The 21,143-nt window shown below is 43.6% G+C and overlaps 1 protein-coding gene across 2 annotated transcripts in view; it reads left to right on the plus strand.

Annotated features, from left to right (window-relative positions):
- The window catches only part of dusp8a (dual specificity phosphatase 8a), a 43,131-nt gene that overhangs the window by 1,958 nt on the left and 20,030 nt on the right, over window positions 1-21,143 (plus strand). For both annotated transcript variants that reach the window (XM_019894130.1, XM_019894129.1), the window contains 3 exons: window positions 4,314-4,502; window positions 5,275-5,469; window positions 14,450-14,588. In XM_019894130.1, the coding sequence (XP_019749689.1) occupies window positions 4,461-4,502; window positions 5,275-5,469; window positions 14,450-14,588 (376 nt within the window). In that variant the 5' untranslated portion in view covers window positions 4,314-4,460. The remainder of the gene's footprint in view (window positions 1-4,313; window positions 4,503-5,274; window positions 5,470-14,449; window positions 14,589-21,143) is intronic.

Genomic DNA, 21,143 nt, shown 5'->3' on the forward strand with positions numbered 1-21,143 from the left:
ATATATATATACACACTTTTGTTTGCATTGGCCTGATGCCTGCTACGATGATATTTAGGTTTTACCAACCGTATTGATCGACTCCTACTAAAGTTTACTTCCTAAAAACCAAACTTGTGTTATCTGATTCCCACTTGATGAGGTACATTTCTGATACATGACTTCGAAATCCTTTTGAGGTTGGAAACAAAATTAATTAACAAAATAGCTAACTGTAGCCCTAATTTTACTGTTTAGTGGAATACACTTTTACTCATTTATGTTGCTGCTGTGTTACAATTAGGTCCACAAGTATTTGGAGGATGACCATGAGTTTTGCTTTCATCAATGTCATGTCATTGAATTGTAGACCTCCAGATTTAGTGTGGGATGTTTCACATAATTATGGCATTTCATGTGGGGATTCCAGCGACTTGATGTCCTGTACCCCTATGTTGAGATCTTCCAAATATTTGGTGAAACTAGTGACATCACATCGCTGTGCTGATAAATGCCTTTCTCCAATGACTTTTCATGCCTGTCACTTTGCATCTTAAAAGAGGAATGCCATGCCTGGTTGGAGGTGTGTGTGTGTGTGTGTGGGGGGGGGGGGGCTCTAATTTGGAACCGATGCAAGAACTGTCCAATCGAGCCTGTTTTCATGAACTGATGACAGTTGAGAGGGGATGACAGTTGAGAGGGGAAACATCTTCTAAGACAGCCGGAACAGAACAAAAGCAATCAATTCAGTACCCTGAGAGTACATTGATATCGACGAATGAGGATATTAACTGCATCTTGATAGTTTCATTTCAATTCCGTAGAATGGGTCTGTAAAGGCACAACTGTAAAAACACTCATGGACTCACTTCTGTACCCACTTGTAGACATTTGTCGCGTATGTGCTTGATCATTCTTTTTCTGAAGTAAATTTCCTGTTCCAGTTCTGTAGGAAAGTTCAGATATTTAAATTTGCCAACCAGGACGAAATAAAGAAAGGATGAACCAGTTATTCTGGTTCTTCTGCGTATTCTCAAGGTGTAACTAGAATGCCGATGTCGCAGCCCTGTAAAGATGTACGTAGCTACCCTTTAAACATCGTTCTAGGGGGAAAGGGGGGTTGAAGAACAAGAAATGATGGAACTTGCTTGGTGATGTAACTGAACCCTCCTCACACAGCTGGAGAGTCAGTTATAGGCTGCATCTGCTCTTTATTCTCACTTAGCATGACTGGGGGTACCATTCCATCACCATCACCCTCCCCACACCCTTTCTTCACCCCAGCTGGACTGTCTCTATGGCAACAGCAGAATCTGCTTCAGGCCTTCAACTCTCATTCTGCTCCATCTTGCCTCGGCGTATTTTCGTCCGCTCCCATTTCCCTGCTAGCGCCTAACCCCTGCCCTCCTTTAGCCTAATTGCTCCTTTGTTTTATTTGCGTGTTCTTTATGGTTGATTATGGAGGAAGACTAATGATTTGATGAGTTTGGGCTCTGTCATTGTCCGTCAGCTTCTTTTTTTTTTCTCGTTTCCTTTGCTTTTTCCTGTATCATTCCCTCTCTCGGCCAAACAAACGGGCTTCACTCATGCGCACACAAGGCATTGAACGATGTGATGCGCCACGTACAAAGCTGTCCGCTCCTCCCATCCCTGATTTCTGCACAAATGCTAATAAGGGAAGGATGGAGGAGGCTGGGAGAAAACTTGGTAACGGGAGGGTGTGGAGTAGCGGTTGCTCTTAGACTTAGGCTGCATCAGATGTTTTGCTCGGCATTAGGCAAACAGAAAAAATGGAACTTTGGAAGCTGTGTTCTTGGCTGCTTGTCTGAGCTCTGCATCCTCATGTTAGGTATGCTACATGACAAGTGACAGGCTGGTTTAGGATTCCATTTCTTGATCTATCAGGCAGTTGCCCAAGCAAGGCACTGTCAAAGGACTATTTTTTTTCAGTTGAACGTACTTAAGTCAAGTCAAGTCAACTCTATTATCAAATATGCTCTATGTGAAACATACAGCACGGAAATTTCTTTCCTCTCAACCACAGTGCAAACACAGGAGAGAGAGGAGCCGCTGCGGGTACCCGCGCTGCCATCAACCGAACAGTTAACATAAAATGACAAAATAATACAACACAACACAACACATAAGACACAGACAGTCATGCAATATTAACCACTTTTCTGCATACGCTTAATTTGATCATGTACTGTCCATTGGTTGCACATTATTAAAATGTGTTAAATTAACATGCATTAGTTTACCATAGTTTGACGATGAAATGGGTATTTTTTTTAAACTTTAATTTTTTTTTTTCTACAAGTTTTGCTCCAGCAATTGGCTCTGTAACACGTGTGCATGTTTTAATGACAGGCTGTAGCTATCATGTTTTTCTGTTGCCTCATAGTTCGCCACTCCCTTACCTTTGTGATGGCTTAGTTGCTCTTGGCAGAGTGAAAATAATGAAGCCATGGCATCCACCAGCTCCCAGTTAGCCTGTTCAACTGTGGGATGTTCCAAACAGTTTGATTAGCATTCCTCAACTTTCTCAGTCTCTTTTGCCACCTGTCCCAGCTTTTGGGGAATCAGCCATACAATTCAAAGTTAATAATTATTTGTGAAAAACGATAACATTTATCAGTTTAAAAATGAAATCTATTGTCTTTGGAGTGTATTCAACTAAATATCGACATCAATTACAAATCATTGTATTCTGTTTTTATTTATGCTTAACATCCCAACTTCATTGGAAGTGGCTTCTATGTTTATCAGCAGTTTTTTTTTTATTAAAGAATTTTGAAGGTGGAGTGGTTGGAATTTTTTTTTTCTCCCCAAGAGGCCACTATGGAGGCCTCAGTTGCCAATCCCTGTTCTTGGTTAACCTCCCATATTTATTTTGAACATTCATTTTAAAATAATTGTCAAAAAAATAATAGAAATATGCTACACTTACAAAAGTACGTTAGTAAGCAATGATAATAAAAAAAAAGCATACTTCTTAAAAAAAGGAGTAGGAAAACATATGGTTCCTATCCCCTTATCACTACAGTATATCATTGTCAATATATGAAGAATATTTAATAGTAATACACTGCTCTCTCTTCATAAAATGAAATTCCCATATGTACCATACACCAATATGCAATACACTTTCACAATCACTACATTCATGTACCTAAATGTTTTTCTTTCCTCTACCCGTGACCTATTAGTACAATACAGTTATCATTCATTACTGTCTGTTTTCCATCACTGAAAACATAAAATACGGTAATACAAATTTTAACGCTCTCCGTTCGAATATCTTGTGACGCATGATCACGTGTTGTGTGAATTGAATTTACAGGTTCCACAGAATGCAAAGTAGTGTTTTTGGCATTTTGTTTTTCCTTGACAAAATAAAAGAGCCAATTTATTTATTTCCCTTTGGCTTTGCTTTTATTTGCTAAGTTGGACCTTCCAAAGAAACTCCTTTCTGTCAAGTCATCTTTCCCTACGTCCCCGACCTGTTTGAACCCCTCGGCCTCACATTACTCTCCCTTTTCACCTGAGGTTTAAACTTCCATTTAGGCTTCAGGCCTAGATGAGGAGAGGCCGATCTATATTTCATGACACCATGTGCCTTTGGATGAATAAAACAGCACTGCATTCACACTGACCTTCTCGTTGTCGCCTGACATGTTGTCAGGGAAGTGACCGTGAACCTATCGAGTATTTTCTGTCAAACAAACGGTACACAAGTTGTTTGATGGCCTCGCGTAGCTTTGCGCACATGCATGTTGCTCCCATAAACCGCGCCATGATCCACAAATGCTGAGGTGAATAGCGACCAAGAGAAGCGATTCACGGTGCCAAAGCGGCAGTCCGTCAATTTTATAAACAGTTGAACACATACACACACATGCGCTCATGCACATTAACGCACACACGCTCACACATATCTCACTGGCTATTCCTTCACGTCGAGACCTGTGCTCCAAATTCCCCGGGCTTAATTTATCCCACTCCCAGTCCCATCGTTTCCCGTTTCATGAGCTGCCGCACCAGAGTCCATCAACATCAGACCAACCTTCACACACAAACGTGCATGCACGTGTTTTTTTTTTTTTTTTAATGTGCAGGTGTTAACTTAAACCCTAAAATTGTGGCAACCTATTTGAAGCGTAGTATTGCTTTTAATTCCTGCTAATTTTGTTGAGGTTGTCATGTGTGTCGCATCTGGTGGTCAGCCATATCATGTTGACGAGCACCTTTAAAAAAACAATAATGACGTTCAATTAGATATTCATTTTAATGTCTTGTTATTCTCACCTAATTATTTTCTTTTCTTTCCTCAGGCAGCATGAATCTCTCAACACCTGCCCCAACGACCCCTTTTATCCTCTGACCCCGCCTTCTTTTGCCCGTCTCTTCCTCCTCCTGGACTGCTCCTCATCCACACCTTCATCTTTGGCCCAGAGGGACCACGGCACCCCTCCGACATCATGGCAGGGGAGAAAGGGCCTACGAAGCGAAGCACCATGGACATCCGTAGCTTTGCGCACATGCATGTTGCTCCCATAAACCGCGCCATGATCCACAAATGCTGAGGTGAATAGCGACCAAGAGAAGCGATTCACGGTGCCAAAGCGGCAGTCCGTCAATTTTATAAACAGTTGAACACATACACACACATGCGCTCATGCACATTAACGCACACACGCTCACACATATCTCACTGGCTATTCCTTCACGTCGAGACCTGTGCTCCAAATTCCCCGGGCTTAATTTATCCCACTCCCAGTCCCATCGTTTCCCGTTTCATGAGCTGCCGCACCAGAGTCCATCAACATCAGACCAACCTTCACACACAAACGTGCATGCACGTGTTTTTTTTTTTTTTTTAATGTGCAGGTGTTAACTTAAACCCTAAAATTGTGGCAACCTATTTGAAGCGTAGTATTGCTTTTAATTCCTGCTAGTTTTGTTGAGGTTGTCATGTGTGTCGCATCTGGTGGTCAGCCATATCATGTTGACGAGCACCTTTAAAAAAACAATAATGACGTTCAATTAGATATTCATTTTAATGTCTTGTTATTCTCACCTAATTATTTTCTTTTCTTTCCTCAGGCAGCATGAATCTCTCAACACCTGCCCCAACGACCCCTTTTATCCTCTGACCCCGCCTTCTTTTGCCCGTCTCTTCCTCCTCCTGGACTGCTCCTCATCCACACCTTCATCTTTGGCCCAGAGGGACCACGGCACCCCTCCGACATCATGGCAGGGGAGAAAGGGCCTACGAAGCGAAGCACCATGGACATCAAGCGTCTGGCAAGCCTCATCCAGAGAGGAACCGGGCGCTTGCTGGTGATTGACAGCAGGACATTTTCTGAGTACAATGCATCACACGTGCAGGGAGCAGTCAACGTTTGCTGTTCCAAGCTTGTGAAGAGACGGCTGCAGCAGGATAAGGTGTCTGTCACAGAGCTACTGCAGCCCAATGGCAAAATAAAGGTGAGTTTGAAGATTTGCCAACCTTACAACTTTGTTCTGCTGAGATGTGACACAAAGGGGAAGAGATCAGAGTGTTGTTGGGTAACCATTTTCTATTACAGCAGTGCACCTCTCTTTGTCTGATGCACGGCAAAGGATATCTTGAAGCTTGTAAGCTTGCATGTCTCTGGAATCAGGTAATAAAATGTCATCTGAAATCTTAATAACATACATGATTTAAATAGCCTTACAATTATACTGTATTAGGATCAGGATGAACCTGTTACCTCTCGGTATACACAATTCTAATAACACCTAAAATCAAATAATTTTTTAAAGCCTACCACCAAGGTCAATAAAGCTACTAACACGAATGAATGTGAATTTTTAATCCCCTTTGAGTCTGTCACACTCTCTAAGCCTTCTCCTGCACTCAAGGATTCTTCCAGGATCCTTTGCAGCTCTGTCGTCATGGCTTTCTTGGTGTTGTCACCATCTTTAAAACAGCTCCCCGCTTGAGCTTAGAAAATAATTCTCAGCGAGGAACTGTCCAATGCTCAAGGCATTGCGAGCACTTGCATCATCATGGTGAAGCAGCCGTGAGTCTTCCTGTTAAAATTGAACAAAGCAAATTGGAGCAGGACCTCTTTGTGGACCGACTTGTTGATCCTCTGGCCCAGTGGCAAGAGCCTACGGTGGAAGATGCACGTCACATTAAAGAATGCCATCGGCATGACTTAAAATGTTTTGGACGTTGAGTATCTTGCGCTCTTTAACGTTGCCGGTGTCAAATTCTTAACACCGAATGCTCTGCCATTTGGTCTTGGTCTTACTCATAGATCCATGACCCGAGCAAGTCTGGTTTTATTCCTGTCATTATTTGCTCTGATCACTGCTTGACACGATATGTCTGCGTTCGAAGTTTTGTGACACCTACCCCACAACTTTTCAGACAGGCATATTTGAGGAGTTGTCCAAGAGTCTGTACAACTACTTTGCCACACTTTACGTAAAGATAGATTAAAGAGGCAGATTTGTTTTTCTTCTTCCCCCTGTCAATATTTGGCTACTTTTTGATCGAGAGCGAGCTCAACTCAGATGCCGTACTGCATAGAACAATATTGTAAAATGTTTTCCTAATTTTACCATCACACCACTCTGCTGTAAGTCAGCGGAGGACAGGTTTGTGATAATTTAGCACACTAATACCCCTTTCCCACTGCCGCAAAACCACGGCTAAACACGCATTTTTGGGCAGTGGGAAAGGCTCACTGGCCAGTGTCGATCCGTGTCCACCAGCACGCCATGGGAGGCGGGTTGTGATCGCCTCCGCTCCGTATCGCTTGCAGTTTGAAAGCCTGACACGGGAGCTGCTCGGTAATTACGTGATGACATAGGGCGGTACGGTAGCAAAGAGTTGATCCTCCGCTGCTTTTCGACCATTTTGAGGACGGTAAAAAGCATGATAAAAGAAAGAACACTCGCTTCCATGTTGCTTTGTTTACCACCAAGAAATCTGTCGCACTATCATCTACGCAATCACAGCGTGGTGACGTGACCAGACGCAAAGTGGTGGTGGGGGGGTGCAGAATCGCCTTCTGTTGATCAATAGGAAAGGGACAATACGCCAATTGGTTGCGTGTCCCTACGGATCACTTCTATCCACGAGTTTCAGTGGGAAAAGGGTATAAAAGTCAGCATGCTCACTCACTTGATGCAGCTTATTAGTGTATTAAGGGCTTAACCCAAACTCATCCAAAGGCCCTCCTGTCAACAAATATTTACCCTGCTTAAAGTGCCCTCGGGCAAATCACTGACTTCATGACATTTCCACACCACAGCATGACGATCCCTCTCCTGCAAAGAGAATCAACACTAGTCCGGTGCTATGTTAGTTAGACAGGCGCACATACTGTAGGTTTGTTGCTTTTCAGTGTCCCAGGAATTGGATCCTCTTGTTTTCCATGACTTCTAGTCTGAATATGACAGCCTTTTTTCCATGTCCTGTCCGGCCATGGCACGCTGACTCCTGTATTTTTAGTCACTGCGTGAAACTCAAGAAAGTCTGAGGGGGGAAACCTAAGCAGGGAGCGGGTGTTGTTGGTGTGTCTTGTGTTTGGGACTGTGACCGACAGTATTGCATGACGGGACAGCAACAAAGCTGGGGTCATGACACATGGAATTCTTCAAAGTTGCTTGTGTTGTTTCTCCAAAATCTATTTGTATTTGTTTATTCCATGTCATGCAATCAAATGCTGACGCACCAAGGTTCATCATGCGGCGTTATATGGGGTCCATCTCTACATTGAGCCATGGATTCTTGGATTTTTGTAAGCCTTATAACATTTCTGACTGTCAACATCGGCCCACTTGGTGCCTCCAAGTTTCTTCATTTCCCTCTCTTCTTCCTCCTCCTATCCCTATCTGGTGTTGCCCCATTGCTGGTTTGTTATGATACCCCCCAACCCCTCCACTCGCCCAGTAAAGAGGATAAGGCTTGCGATTAATGTGAGGCTGGATAAAGCTGGAACTAGCCGGGTGAAAGAGGAGGGCCTGACAGACCAAGACTCTTTTGTTATTGGCTAAGCATGACATCATCCCTTTTGTGTGGCCTCTGGCAGACCGCGGGCTCGGCACGTGGAGACTGGCTGTGCGATGTTAATACTGGCTTCCAGCTCATCCCCAACACGCACACACATGCGCACCCTGCCCCCCACCAGGCTCTGCGCAACGCCAAGGGCCACGTCAACCAGCCAAAATGGCAAAGGACACCATTGTGGTTCTTTGTTAAGGAAGTGAATACAGGAAGCTAGGAAGCAGGAGAGCCGCACTGAGGGTTTTATTCATGGTGGAGCTGCAGCCTTCGCCACCTCCTTGACTGCTTCCTACCTCACATCACGTTGGGCTGTAATAGCTTGCACCCCCAGGCGTTGCACTTAACCGCTTTCATAAAAGCTCCCAATGCTTCAGTTAACTGAGTTGATTGAACATCCATCCATCGGTACTCCAGCAAACTAAACCGTGTCCTCTTCTCTCCTTTACAAGCCCTCTTTATGGGTGCAAGCTGTCAATGTCGGTCAGAAAGACATTGATGCAGTGGGATAAATGGTGGCGGAATTTCAGTCTGTGGGGTGGCACAGGCTTCGGAATCAGTCTCCTCTTGCCCTTTCCGACACACAAGTTTATTCTCCGGAAGTGGCTAGTTTCTTGGCTGAAGTGCAGCTAATCCATTCTCCAGCCATTTTGCTCTTGCCCCACCACACAGTATGTTGTCATTTGCAAGCTCTAAATATACAGGATTCTGTGGAGTAGTGTCGAAATATGGTCGGACAGACTGTGTGCAGGGTAGCATTTAAGGCTGCAACTAAACATTATTTTAAGACTTATTCTCACGGTTAATCGATGAATCCGATGTAAAAAATCATAAATTTCCTTTCCTTTCTTCAAAAATTCAAAAATAGGACATCATTTCAAATTGACAGTGCACAAGCAAAAAAAAAAAGAAAGTTGGTAAAAATTGTGATCATTATTTGCCAAAGTAAAAGCTGATGTTTCCACTCCACTTCACTGGAGGAAAATGCAAATTGGAAAATGCTTCCTGAAACTCCAAGCAACTTTAAATTGAAAAATAAAACTAAACGATTCATCGATTATCAAATATTTATTGATTAATTTGATGATTGATTACTTGTCATATACCATTGCACTTCTCATGTTGTGTGTGTTTTAAATACATTGGGATGTTCATTTTACAGGCTTATTTACTTTAATAGATACTCACCTTTTGCAAATACCTGATTATTGTCCAAAAGACAGGGAATTAAGGAACATTTTAAGAAAAAAAAACACACTTGGTCCTGAGACCACAAAGGTTCACTGAAATTGTTTTAGTGTGGCAGCATGGTGGGAACGGTTAGCACATCTCTCTGTCTGCCTGGGTTTGAATCTCAGCTCTTGAGTCTCCTGAATGGAGTGTGCATATTGTCCACGTGCTTCCTCCTACATTCCCGAACCAAGCCTTTTGGGTTAATTTGGCGAGTTATATTTTTATCTGCAAACGTGCTGTTATGTTACAGTTCTGGACGCCAGAGATTTACCGGTGGCAGTAAGACAAAGTATTTCAAAATCAACGAATATGAAATGAGAGTTCTTTTTGTCCTACAGTCTTGCTAGTCTCAGAGGAATGTAGTTGATGATTCACTGCGTTGATTCTTTCCTACATGAAACAGTGTGGCAATCCTGGAATTTTCACTCACGTTTATTTAACGCCCGGTTGAAAGGATGACGTGTTACTTTCATGAGGTCATAACTGCCATTGTTTAAAGAGGTGTCTGTTTGAGATATATGTTCACTACAAAAAAAAAAAGGGAGTGATGGTGTTTTAAGGGAAGGAAACATGGCTTGACGTAAGACTGAGGTAATGGTTTAACCGGATCTGCAGCATGCGTGTTTGCGTGGCGTGTGTAAGTGTCGGATTGAGGTGCAGAAAACTGTCGTCATTAGTTTTTCATAAAGTACAATTATAACACTTTTGGCTGTCACACAAGTATGAAGATGAGTTAATTACTCTTAATAGCAAATCAGAAAAACAATAAACATAACAATACAGCCTGACGTCATAAACGCCGTCACACAAGCTTCAAGTGAACAATTGTTCAATTTTAAGCACGCTCCCATTTGTAAATGATCGTAAATGTGATGCTTGCTGGGCTGAGGTCTTCCTATTTTTGCTATTTTCTTGGTGGTGGGGGGTTAGATGTGCATTCAACCTTAAAAAGAAAAAGAAATGTCAATTACACTCCACAGATTCTACACACAGAAAAAAATGCAAATGCATTTTTTCTGTTTTTCTAACCCACTCGTGTAGCTGTGAGCAATTGGCCTACTACAAGGTAAGTTAATTATTTTGACCCAGCAAATTGATCTGAAGATTGGATTTGGGTGGGTTGAAAAGCTGAAGCTGCGATGGCCATTTTTATGTGTACAAAAGCTGATGCATATGTAATGTCTTGTGGGCTCAGTGGTAACGCCGCTGACTTTGGAAACTGGGATCGGGGTTAAAATTTAAAATCCCTGTCAGGGCAGATGACCCAATGCATGAAAATGGGTGGCCAGTGTAAAAATGGAGCAAAACATATCATGCGAGTGACTTGCTGGTAACCAATTTCTTGGTAGCTTTAACTCATCAGTGTGCTTTGTTTCTTACCTCTTGTTGGCTCAAAATCTGAACACAACGTGCTGGGTTGAATTCTCAACCCAAGCACTGGCCCGGTCCCTTTGAAACCCAGCACTGTGTTCGCTATTTCACCCCATTTGGGCCACTTTTGACGGGGCAGTTTTCAGTGTGTGATGTGTACTAGCATGGGGTCAGACATAGTGAAGGCAGCAACCAAGAAGAGATGTGCGCCATGTTTTCTTGTCAGCTAAACCTTCATGAATTTTAAAGAACTACCTCTTGCAGGTCTCAATAAAACCAATTAGTAGTTGCTCCATGCAGTTGACATCTACCACAAATGCGCACAGACTCCCTGATTCTCAAGGGGAGCATTGGGACGCAATGCAAGGCACACACAATCGGCCACTGGCTATCACAACTCCATAGGAATTGAAAGAAGTACAAAAGCTCTGAGACACATTCATCATTGCAGTTGTGGCAGCTGTCGGTGCCAGTCAATGACATCATCAGGTCCCCAGGTCATTCCAGCGGTGAGAGAAATGTGTCACACCCTGTGTGGTAGAGTCTTCAAATGACTGATCAACTGCCAGAAGAGGCGGCTTTGTGTTAGCATGCAATGTGCTTTAGATAATGTTAGCTGCCTGCATGGTTGGTGTTTTGGGATTGCACAAAAGTGAAGCTATCAAGTTGCTAGACACAAACATATGTGCATATCTCTGGTCAGTAGCCTTGCTGAGGGTCAAGATGTTTCGCGTTCTCGCACCGGCACCGCAGTATCCCACAGTTCACGGCTACGAATCCTGTATGCAGCCAAGCTACATTACAATGCCTGCATAACATCGACGTCAGAATCAGAATAGCTTATACAGTACAATGCTTTATACATTCTACATTGAAGTCTTATTTCAAAGGAATATGTGACACTCAATCCTAGGCTTTTGCATTTTGGTACTGCACAAATGCTATCGTCTGCATATCCTTCAAAGAAAGCATGAATATCTATAGGGGTGTTCACACGGCAACTTTTACTCCGGTGCAGCACCGGGGCTACCCCCGTAGAGCGTTCACACGTACAAAGTTACACCGGTGTAGCCCCTGAAAACGGCTTACACCGGAGCAAATTTAACCCTGCTCAAGGAGGTGGTTTAAAAATTTACTCCAGAGTAAATGCTCGTTTGCGGGGCAGCACCAATATAAAATTGGACGTGTGAACACTACGGGGGTAGACTCGCTTCGACGTGTGAAAAGAGTTGATTACATACGGGTATTGAATGCGTTGCTTTCGTGCTCTGTTGTACTTCCGTCATCTTTCCTTTCTCTCTCTCATCCTTTTACGGTGACTGATAGACCACAGCGTTGATTTGTCCGGAGAAGTACAAACCATGCTTTTTCGATATGTCACAAACAAGGCGGGGAAAAGGAAGTACACTTTACGCAGCGCATGTTTTACTTCCATATTATTATGTATTGCCTGCCGCAGAAACTGCAGTGTGAACGCCAAGTGGGGCTGCACTGGGGTTAATGCGCTTCTCTTTAGTAAGCAGCTTTTTACGTGTGAACGCTCCACAAAAGTTACACCGGTGTAAGATATATCGCAACAAAATACGTCGGTGCAGCACCGATGCAAATGTGTGCTGTGTGAACACCCCTTATGCCTCATTTTGCCAGTGCAGCTTTCAGTCTCCCCTTGCTTCAATATCTCCCCTCATGCACGTCTTGGCTTTAATACCCCCCCACCCCCCTCCTTCTATTTTTTTGTTCTTTGAACCACCCTCTCTCTACATCGCTGTCTCCATGGCCCCTCCTAGATTCTCCCTTCCTACCGCAAGCATTGCTTGTTTACCTGCAGTGTTCATGCGTCACAACGCCCGGGCCAGCACTGCAGAGGGATGGAGACAATTCTAATGCTGCAGTCTTACAGCTTGCAGCTCTAAACTGCTAGATCATTGACCTTTACTCCACTGAAGTCATGCATATAGCTCACGTGACTTTATCTTTTAAAAGTTTTAAAGAGTGTCAGAAATTCTCGTGTAAGATTAGCCTATTAGTTCAGAAAGTTTCCCGAACAGTCACATTAGTCAGCATGTCACTTGTATACAGTACATATGCTGTCATTGGGCAAGTTGATTACTGCTCTATGTATAAGCTAATGAATGCAAAGCAAGATATCTTTTCATCAGTACGATGGTGCAAGTGCATATTGAGGTAACTTAATGCAAATACACCCTCCAGTATACATTCATCCAGTATACATACATCATTTTATTTTATTTTATTTTATTTCATTTTATTTTTTATTATTATTATTATTATTTTTTTTTTGCATAAATGCCAAATAGTTGACTCCCTGTCTGGCTTATAGAGACCTGATCTATTTTTACCACACTGCTTAGCGGTTTTATCCCCTCAAAATAAACGTTATCCATTCACTGCACTCTGCTGTTTATGTGTGTTTGCTGTAAACTTATTCACTGTAATCCCATAGGTATTGAGATGAAGGTCATAAATGAACCGTAAAATAAGAAACCATGGACAATTTGGACTTTGTAAAAGAATGTCATGTGCTTTTTCTGAATACTGCCTGTCTCACATGCAGTATTTTGATTACAGTTACATTCCAAGTACAGTGGTGTGTACTTTGTCATCCCCCTTCTGCTCGACAATGCCATAAACCATGTGCAAGGTGTGAGTTATTTATTCAAAACAGACTATGTTTTTGTCTTTTCCTATTCAAACAAATGACAGGAATGCTGCCGCGTCTGTGCTTTGCTTGATTTGAATCGACCAGACGGGAGTAGCCTTTACGCGACCGTGTGCTGACCTTGTCCAGTCCAAATCACCTGCATGGCTGTCTGCCAAAGCACTCTGCTACAGCTGCTATGTTAGCAGAAACATAATCAGCCCGCCTCCCCCCACGTCTGACACTTAGACACACGCACACTTGCAATGAATGGCGCAATACAGCTGTGCATGCCATGGGGCCATCATCATCAGTATGCCTTTTGAATGAACTGAGTGAATGAGGCGTGTAGGAAAGTGCACTTTTGCCTGGAAGCTATTTTAGATGAGGACGATGTAGTGCTAAACAAAGAAACCATATTCCTCTCTTGCCTGGCTTTTTGTCCTTTTTCTTTTTGACAGTTTTTTTTTCCCATATCATCCCTCTCTCTTTTTCCTCGCTCTCCCTCTCTCCTCCTTCCCATCCAGTGGTGGTTCAGTGATGCAGCGATTCAGACCTGCAGTAGGTGCTGCCTCTTGGTCATGTGACCAAAGCTTGCCTGACAACATGGGGAAGAACAACCCAATGGGCACAGATGCGCATGCTCACTTTCACATGGCAGCGCACACACACACACACACACACACACACACACACACACACACACACACTTAAACCCATCCCGCCTTTAAGCCGACATCAACCGCACCACAATGATAAATGCTGCACTGTGTTGTTTGAGCATTACTGGCTTTTCAAATTTTACTGTCACAAGTTCCCTCCTTTACCAAGCACAGGATTATCTGTAACGTAAATATTCTAGTCATAGATTCAGCCCTTATGTATGATTCATACCATTATGCGATAGATTTTTAATTTACAACCGAATCTCTGTTTACTGTTGCAGACATTGTAATCACTGGAGCTGGTATTGACTTGCCGTAACTGTCAGGAGTATGTTTATTGGTTATTTATCGTTCCTTTCCTGCCACATACCCGAGCCAGGGTGATTTGAATCTGATTTTATGCTTTGTGGTCAATCCCCATTGTTTCATTTTTCTTTCACTGAAGAATCACAGTGTGCATCTGACTTGTTTTCTGTGCAGGTGGAACTGGGCCGAAAGCAGGAAGTGGTGGTTTATGACCAGAGTTCCAAGGAAGCAGCTCATCTGTCCAAAGACGGCTTTGTGCACATTCTCTTGGGGAAGTTGGAGGGCACCTTCCACAAAGTCTCCCTGCTTACTGGTACGGATCAGAGTGGGACTGGTAGTAGGTGTGGTTGTCTGGTTTGTGTAATTGTTTTTTTGTTTTTTTTTTAACATAATCAGCTTTCACTCTATACCCTACTGGTCTTCTCATGGGCTCACCACCCATGGGAGGGGCCAAAGGGGTCGGGTACAGTGTGAGCTGGGCAGCAGCCAAAGGCGGGGACCCTGGTGGTCCGATCCTCGGCTACAGAAGCTAGCTCTAGGTACATGGAATGTCACCTCTCTTGCAGGGAAGGAGCCCGAGCTGGTGTGCGAGGTAGAGAAGTTTCGACTGGATATAGTCGGACTTGCCTCCACACACAGCCTGGGTTCTGGTACCAGTTCTCTCGAGAGGGGTTGGACTCTCTTCCACTCTGGAGTTGCCCACGGTGAGAGGCGCAGAGCAGGTGTGGGATGAAAATCAGCACCTCCAAATCTAAAACAATGGTCCTCAGTCGGAAAAGGGTGGAGTGCGCCCTCCGGGTCGGGGAGGAGATCTTGCCCCAAGTGGAGGAGTTTAAGTATCTTGAGGTCTTGTTCATGAGTGAGGGCAGGAGGGAGCGAGAGATCGACAGGCGGATCGGTGCAGCGTCTGCTGTGATGTGGAATTTGTATCGGTCTGTCGTGGTAAAGAAGGAGCTGAGCCAAAGGGCGAAGCTCTCAATTTCCCGGTCGATCTGCGTTCCAACCCTCACCTATGGTCATGAGCTATGGGTCGTGATCGAAAGAACGAGATCCCGGACACAAGCGGCCGAAATGAGTTTTCTCCGCAGGGTGTCTGGGCTCTCCCTTAGAGATAGGGTGAGAAGCTCGGTCATCCGGGAGGGGCTCAGAGTCGAGCCGCTTCTCTTCCACATCGAGAGGAGCCAGATGAGGTGGCTCAGGCATCTGATTAGGATGCCTCCTGAATGCCTCCCTGGCGAGGTGTTTCGGGGACGACCCAGGACACACTGGAGAGACTATGTCACCCAGCTGGCCTGAGAACGCCTCGGGATCCCCCGGGAACAGCTGGAAGAAGTGGCTGGGGAGAGGGAAGTATGGGATTCCCTAATCTGCTGCCCCTGCGACCCGACCCCGGATAAGTGGTAGAAGATGGATGGATGGATGGACCCTACTGGTCCAATACGACTTCTCATATTTCACATGGGGTGGCCCGGTGGTTGAGTGGTTAGCACGTCGACCTCACAGTGCAGTTCAATTCCAGCTCCAGCCTCCCTGTGTGGAATTTGCATGTTCTCCCCAGGACTGCGTGGGTTTTCTCAGAGTACTCTGGTTTCCTCCCACATTCCAAAAACATGCATGGCAGGCTGATTGAACACTCTATTATTATTATTTTTTTCTTCCCCCCCAATTTTGCTGCTGTAGACTGCAAATGTCCCCAGTGTGGGACAAATAAAGGTTATCTTATCTTATCTAAATTGTCCCTAGGTCTGAGTGTGAGCGCGGATGGTTGTTCGTCGCTGTGTGTCCTGCGATTGGCTGGCAACCGGTTCAGGGTGTCCCCCACCTACTGCCCGAAGACAGCTGGGATGGGCTCCAGCACCCCCCGCGACCCTTGTGAGGATAAGCGGATCGGAAAATAAATGAATACATGATATTTCACATATCTTGCAGTGAACTGAAGCGTTATGACACGATTTGGCCAGAAGATGTCACTGTTTTGCAATACATATCACAGCACCAATATGGAGTTTTGATGAGCTTTAATCAAATTATACTTAATGTATGCTCACACATTTGTAGAATTGGAAGACGGAAAACTGAAAATGTACATGCTCGCTGCTTAGCCATGACTGCTCTCTAATCACTCTTTGATGTTTTATCCTCTCAAGAGTCCCTGCTTTATTAAGCATCATTTGGAATAATGCTGAAGTTTAAGTTGTGCGGTTAAGTATCGCAGTTATTCTGTCATAGTGTCCACTAAGCACACTAAGGCTTAATTTAGCAGCAGCGAGACTCTTAATAGTCTCACTGAGTTAATAACATCTTATTTGAAGCGTATGCAAGGATGCTACCTCGTGCTCATGGAGCAGCAGAGGCTTATGAGTCCATCCGCAAATGTGTCAGCACAGAAAAGAAAACGTAATCTGCCTCAGTCAGGAATGCAAATGAGACATCAGAGGCATGTCGCTCGGGGTGAAGCTTTCCTCTCTGTGCATTCATTTGGCACTTCTCTGTTCTTTCCCTCAGCTGAAAGATCAGCACTTTTACACGAGTCATTCATAGATGCCACACATTGTCTCCAAGCACCGGAGCGCCTTAATTAGTCCAAGATATGTAATGAGGTAGATTTGGCACAGCCGGGCATTATATTACATGCAAGAAATTGTGATTCCCCCGCCCATCTTTATGAAATACTCTTGTAATTATAAGAGGAAAAGACCTTGTCAGCGATTGTCCTATTGTGTAAGTCTCCTCAGCACGTTGTTCATTTCGCTCGCTTATTTTCTGCTGTTTCCACGACGACAGTGGCAGAGAATATTCCGCAGGAGGACCTAGCCAATGGAAATGTCGGTTGTTTGGGTGTTTGTACGACTGGAGTTACTGGTGCTGACAGCCAGTGACTGCGCATAGCTGATGCACTGTGTGCGTGCTCTGTGGCTGCATGAGCAGAGGAGCGGGTGATGTGTGGACACGTCTGAATTCTAGCATGCATGAATTTGTGCATGATAGCACGTGAACCGCTGTAGGTTGTGCTTATGTGTGGCTTTTCCATGAAAGATAAGGTGACAGATGAGTAGAAATGGATGCTGGATTTTTTTTTTTTAATTTTTAAATCATGTGCTTCTTTGTACTCCCCAAAATAGCTTCACTTATGACACATGAAAAAATAAATCTGCCTTACTGTTCAAATGCTTCCCTGCATGAATGTGTGTGTAGGACCCTCGTTCTCATACCGGACACATCAAAAGAATATTGTGTGTGTGTGTGTGTGTGTGTGTGTGTGTGTGTGTGTGTGTGTGTGTAAAACAAAAAAGGATGAGATCGTGATGTCTTTTTTTTTTTTTTTTTTACTGTTACACTGGAGTCCTAATGCAGGAGCAGTCATTTTTACTGAATTTTTGTACAATGCAATAGTATTTGAATACTGACATTTTAGTTTTTCTGACCTCTCTAAAAGCTATAAATGAATCAATGGGCGAATTATTTCCTAATCCAATTCCAATGGAACATAGTCTTTCAACATAAATGAAAACAGAATACAATGATTTGCAAATACAAAGACATGTTGATTCATTGTTTTTTGCAAGTAATCATTAACATCAAATTTTATGGCTGCAACTTGTTCCAAAAAAAGCTGGGACAGGGTCATGCTGACCACCGTTCCCCATCGCCTTTACTTTTAACAACATTCAATATACATTTGGTAACTGAGGACACTAGTTGTTGAAACCTTCTTGGTGAGATTTCTGGTGTAGCCATAAAATTAGTAGTTAATGATTATTTGCCCAATTCAAAAAGTTTATCAGTTTGACCATTAACTATCTTGTCTTTGTAGTGTATTCAGAGGTTGACCATGATTTGCAAGTCATTGCATTCTGTTTTTATTTATGTTTAACACAACGTCTTAACTTTATTGGAATTGGGTTTTGTATTTGCAGACATCATCTTTCTTGGAGTTATTTGGCTTTAATGCCTTCTTTCTCATTTTTCATGGAAGCTTAAAATAAAAAGTAATCATTTTTTCTGTCACTACCACCCTCTGTCCTTTTTTTTCCTCCATCCTCCTACGTACTTTTACTGACCTCTAGATTTCAACTGCTACTAATTCTTTCAATGACTGTTTACCTCTTATCTGACTGACCTATTCAGGACCCGCACATATGCAAGTCACTCTCCACACAAAGTACATAACGTAACATTCCTTCAAATCAAGCCACGAGTGGTGCAAATGGGAGCGAAATGGAGAGAAGGTAGCACAGATAGATAAAAACAAAACCTTGCACGGATGATCACAATGGGAAATTAAATGATGAGGCTCACTCAGTGTAAGGAATTTTGACTTTTGAGGTTCTTTTATAAAATAAGGGAGTTAGATCAGTCAGTCAGTCACCCCTCTTGAGTTTCCTTCAGTAACCAAATGATCTATCAATACACAGAGCGACTTCTGACACGTGCATGATGTCATCAAGCAAGCAGTGTCCCAAATAGAGCCATTGTTTGTCTTTGGCTTGCCATTGACTCCCCCATCGAGAGTTTGTCGCTTGGAATATACAGTACTGTACATTTTCATAACATTTGGCGTCAGAAAATGTTGCCGTGCGTGTGAGCGTACGGCTGTCTGCTTTACTTAATGCTTGTATACATCTGTGTGTTGTCGTTGTTACTTCGTCGACTGTGAGAAAGTGTTTGTGAGAAAAATATTTTTACCACAAGTGATCTCACTCAGTTGGAGCTCAGGCTGATGTCTTGCCTTTTAGAGACTTGTGACTGTGTGTGTGTGTGTGTGTGTGTGTGTGTGTGTGTGTGTGTGTGTGTGTGTGTGTGTGTGTGTGTGTGTGTGAAGAGAACATGACTTGTTTGGAGCCAATTGCCTCCCTCGTGGGTCTAAAGTTTGCGTGTTTCCCACCAACCTTATATCACAGCCCAGCCAAAGGCAGCGCTTCTCCTGCCAGTTTGCGGCTAGGTGGTATGTCAGCCGATGCCATCTGGGTCGTCATGTCACGTCACATCAGTCCCAATTTCGGCCTGCAAGCTCCAAACTTGCTGACGCAAGATGGACTTGATTTAGCGGAAAACTTTGAAGTCACAACATGGTCGTTTCTGAGACACAAAGATCCAGAATTTATTTGGCTGTGCCTTTTTATAGAGCGAGGTGGAATTTTTCTGCAACTTGATGTGTTTTGCAGTCAGATGATTAGATGTGTGATGACGTCAGCCCAGTTTGACATTTTTTCATGACATGTACAGCAAAGATTACTTTCAGCATAGATTGGGAGCATTGAATAACAGGTATTGAAGATCAAGGGAGTCCTGTTGAAAAATGACAAATAATTTTTGGTGAACTCCAGGTGTCTCCCTGTGCTTGTGTGGGTTTTCTCCAGGGTTTCCGGCTTAGTCCCACATTCCAAAAATTTGCAAGTTAGGTTTAATAAAGACCTTAAATTGTTGATAATTGTGAATATGAATTATTGTTTGTCTGTATTTGCCCTGTGATTGGCTGGCAACCCGTCTGGGGCGTACTCAGCCTTGCACCCAGAGTCAGCCGAGTTAGACTGCAACTCACAGTAGACAAGCGTTAATAGAAAATGGGTGGATGGAAACAATTGATTTAAAATGTATGAAATTGTTGGCTTCATGTCTGAAAGTATGGATAAGAAAAAAATAAATAACGTAGCAGATTTTAAATTCATATATCATAAATAGTTTAAGGGTTTTGGAGTATAGGTTATGAAAATAAAGGCGGTGAGAGCCGAGACTGTGTTGTTAGGAGATGTGCACATCTGCCCTTAATCTTTTCGGGGGGCCGTCTGTGTGTTGTTTTCGCAGGATTACTAAAGCTGACACCACTAGCTCAAAAGAGAGAATAAAAGGATAGGACAAGGAAGAAAGATTTCATGTGCCAGTTTGAGTATGAATTCCTGCCACTAGAATGAGGTGACTTTATTTGACAGAAAAGTCGCCAATAGCAACAGTGATGATTCATTGTTTGTGGTTCATGATGATGGACAGCGTTGACCCAGATGCTCACCGCTGGAAAAACTTGCAGCATTGTGGACACGAAACAAATACTAAAATAGTTTGCTTTGCATCATGGTTACTATTTTAAAAGTTTTTCTTTGATTTTTTTCAACCGACCCCTGTCTATTAACTGGAGAGTATGTCAAGACAGTTGAGCGACTTTGCGGGTGAGAATGTTGGTTCCCACGCTGTCACCTGAACAAGGGAAAAGAGCAAACAAGCAAAAATAAACGGTAGGAGACCTTGTGATGACATACTGATGAGGGGTATTAGCAGATGAAAGGTGCCTCTTTCTCGCTCTCTCTCCCTCCTTTTGCTTGCACTTGCGTCGTCCTCCTTTTTTTTTTTTTTCCCCGCTCACACAGGAGCTGCTGTCTAGCCCAGAGCAAGCATGATGACATCAGGTTTGGGTGTGACAGCAAAGGTACAAAGGTCAATTCAGTTATGTGTCATTCTTCAGGGCTGTTATACAATGGGGCGGTGCCCCCCACCCCATCCCCCGCCCCGTGTGTGTGCATGTTTGTGTGCGCTCGCGTGCACGTGTGTGTGTGTGTGTGTGTGTGTTTGTGTGTGTGCACACATACATAAGAGCATCAGAGAAAAGTAGAAGAGGTGAGGTAATGGTAGAAGGCTGAATCCCTCAATGCGGCCCTTCACAGAGACATTACAATGAGCTACACAAGGAGCTCTGCTTGTGTCACTGTGTGTTTTTGTGTGTCTGTGTGCACGTTGCATTGAATATGTGCATATGAAGTTGTGTGTGCATGTGAGTGAGGCAATGTTTGAGAAAGCGTGCGTGATGGGAGACGGAACAAAGGGTGAGCTATTTCAGAGATGAGGTAATAGTCCTCATTTTATCCAGAATGTGTTT

The sequence above is a fragment of the Hippocampus comes genome, unplaced genomic scaffold (genome assembly GCF_001891065.2).
Source record: "Hippocampus comes isolate QL1 unplaced genomic scaffold, H_comes_QL1_v1.1 scaffold104, whole genome shotgun sequence".
Lineage (NCBI taxonomy): Eukaryota > Metazoa > Chordata > Actinopteri > Syngnathiformes > Syngnathidae > Hippocampus > Hippocampus comes.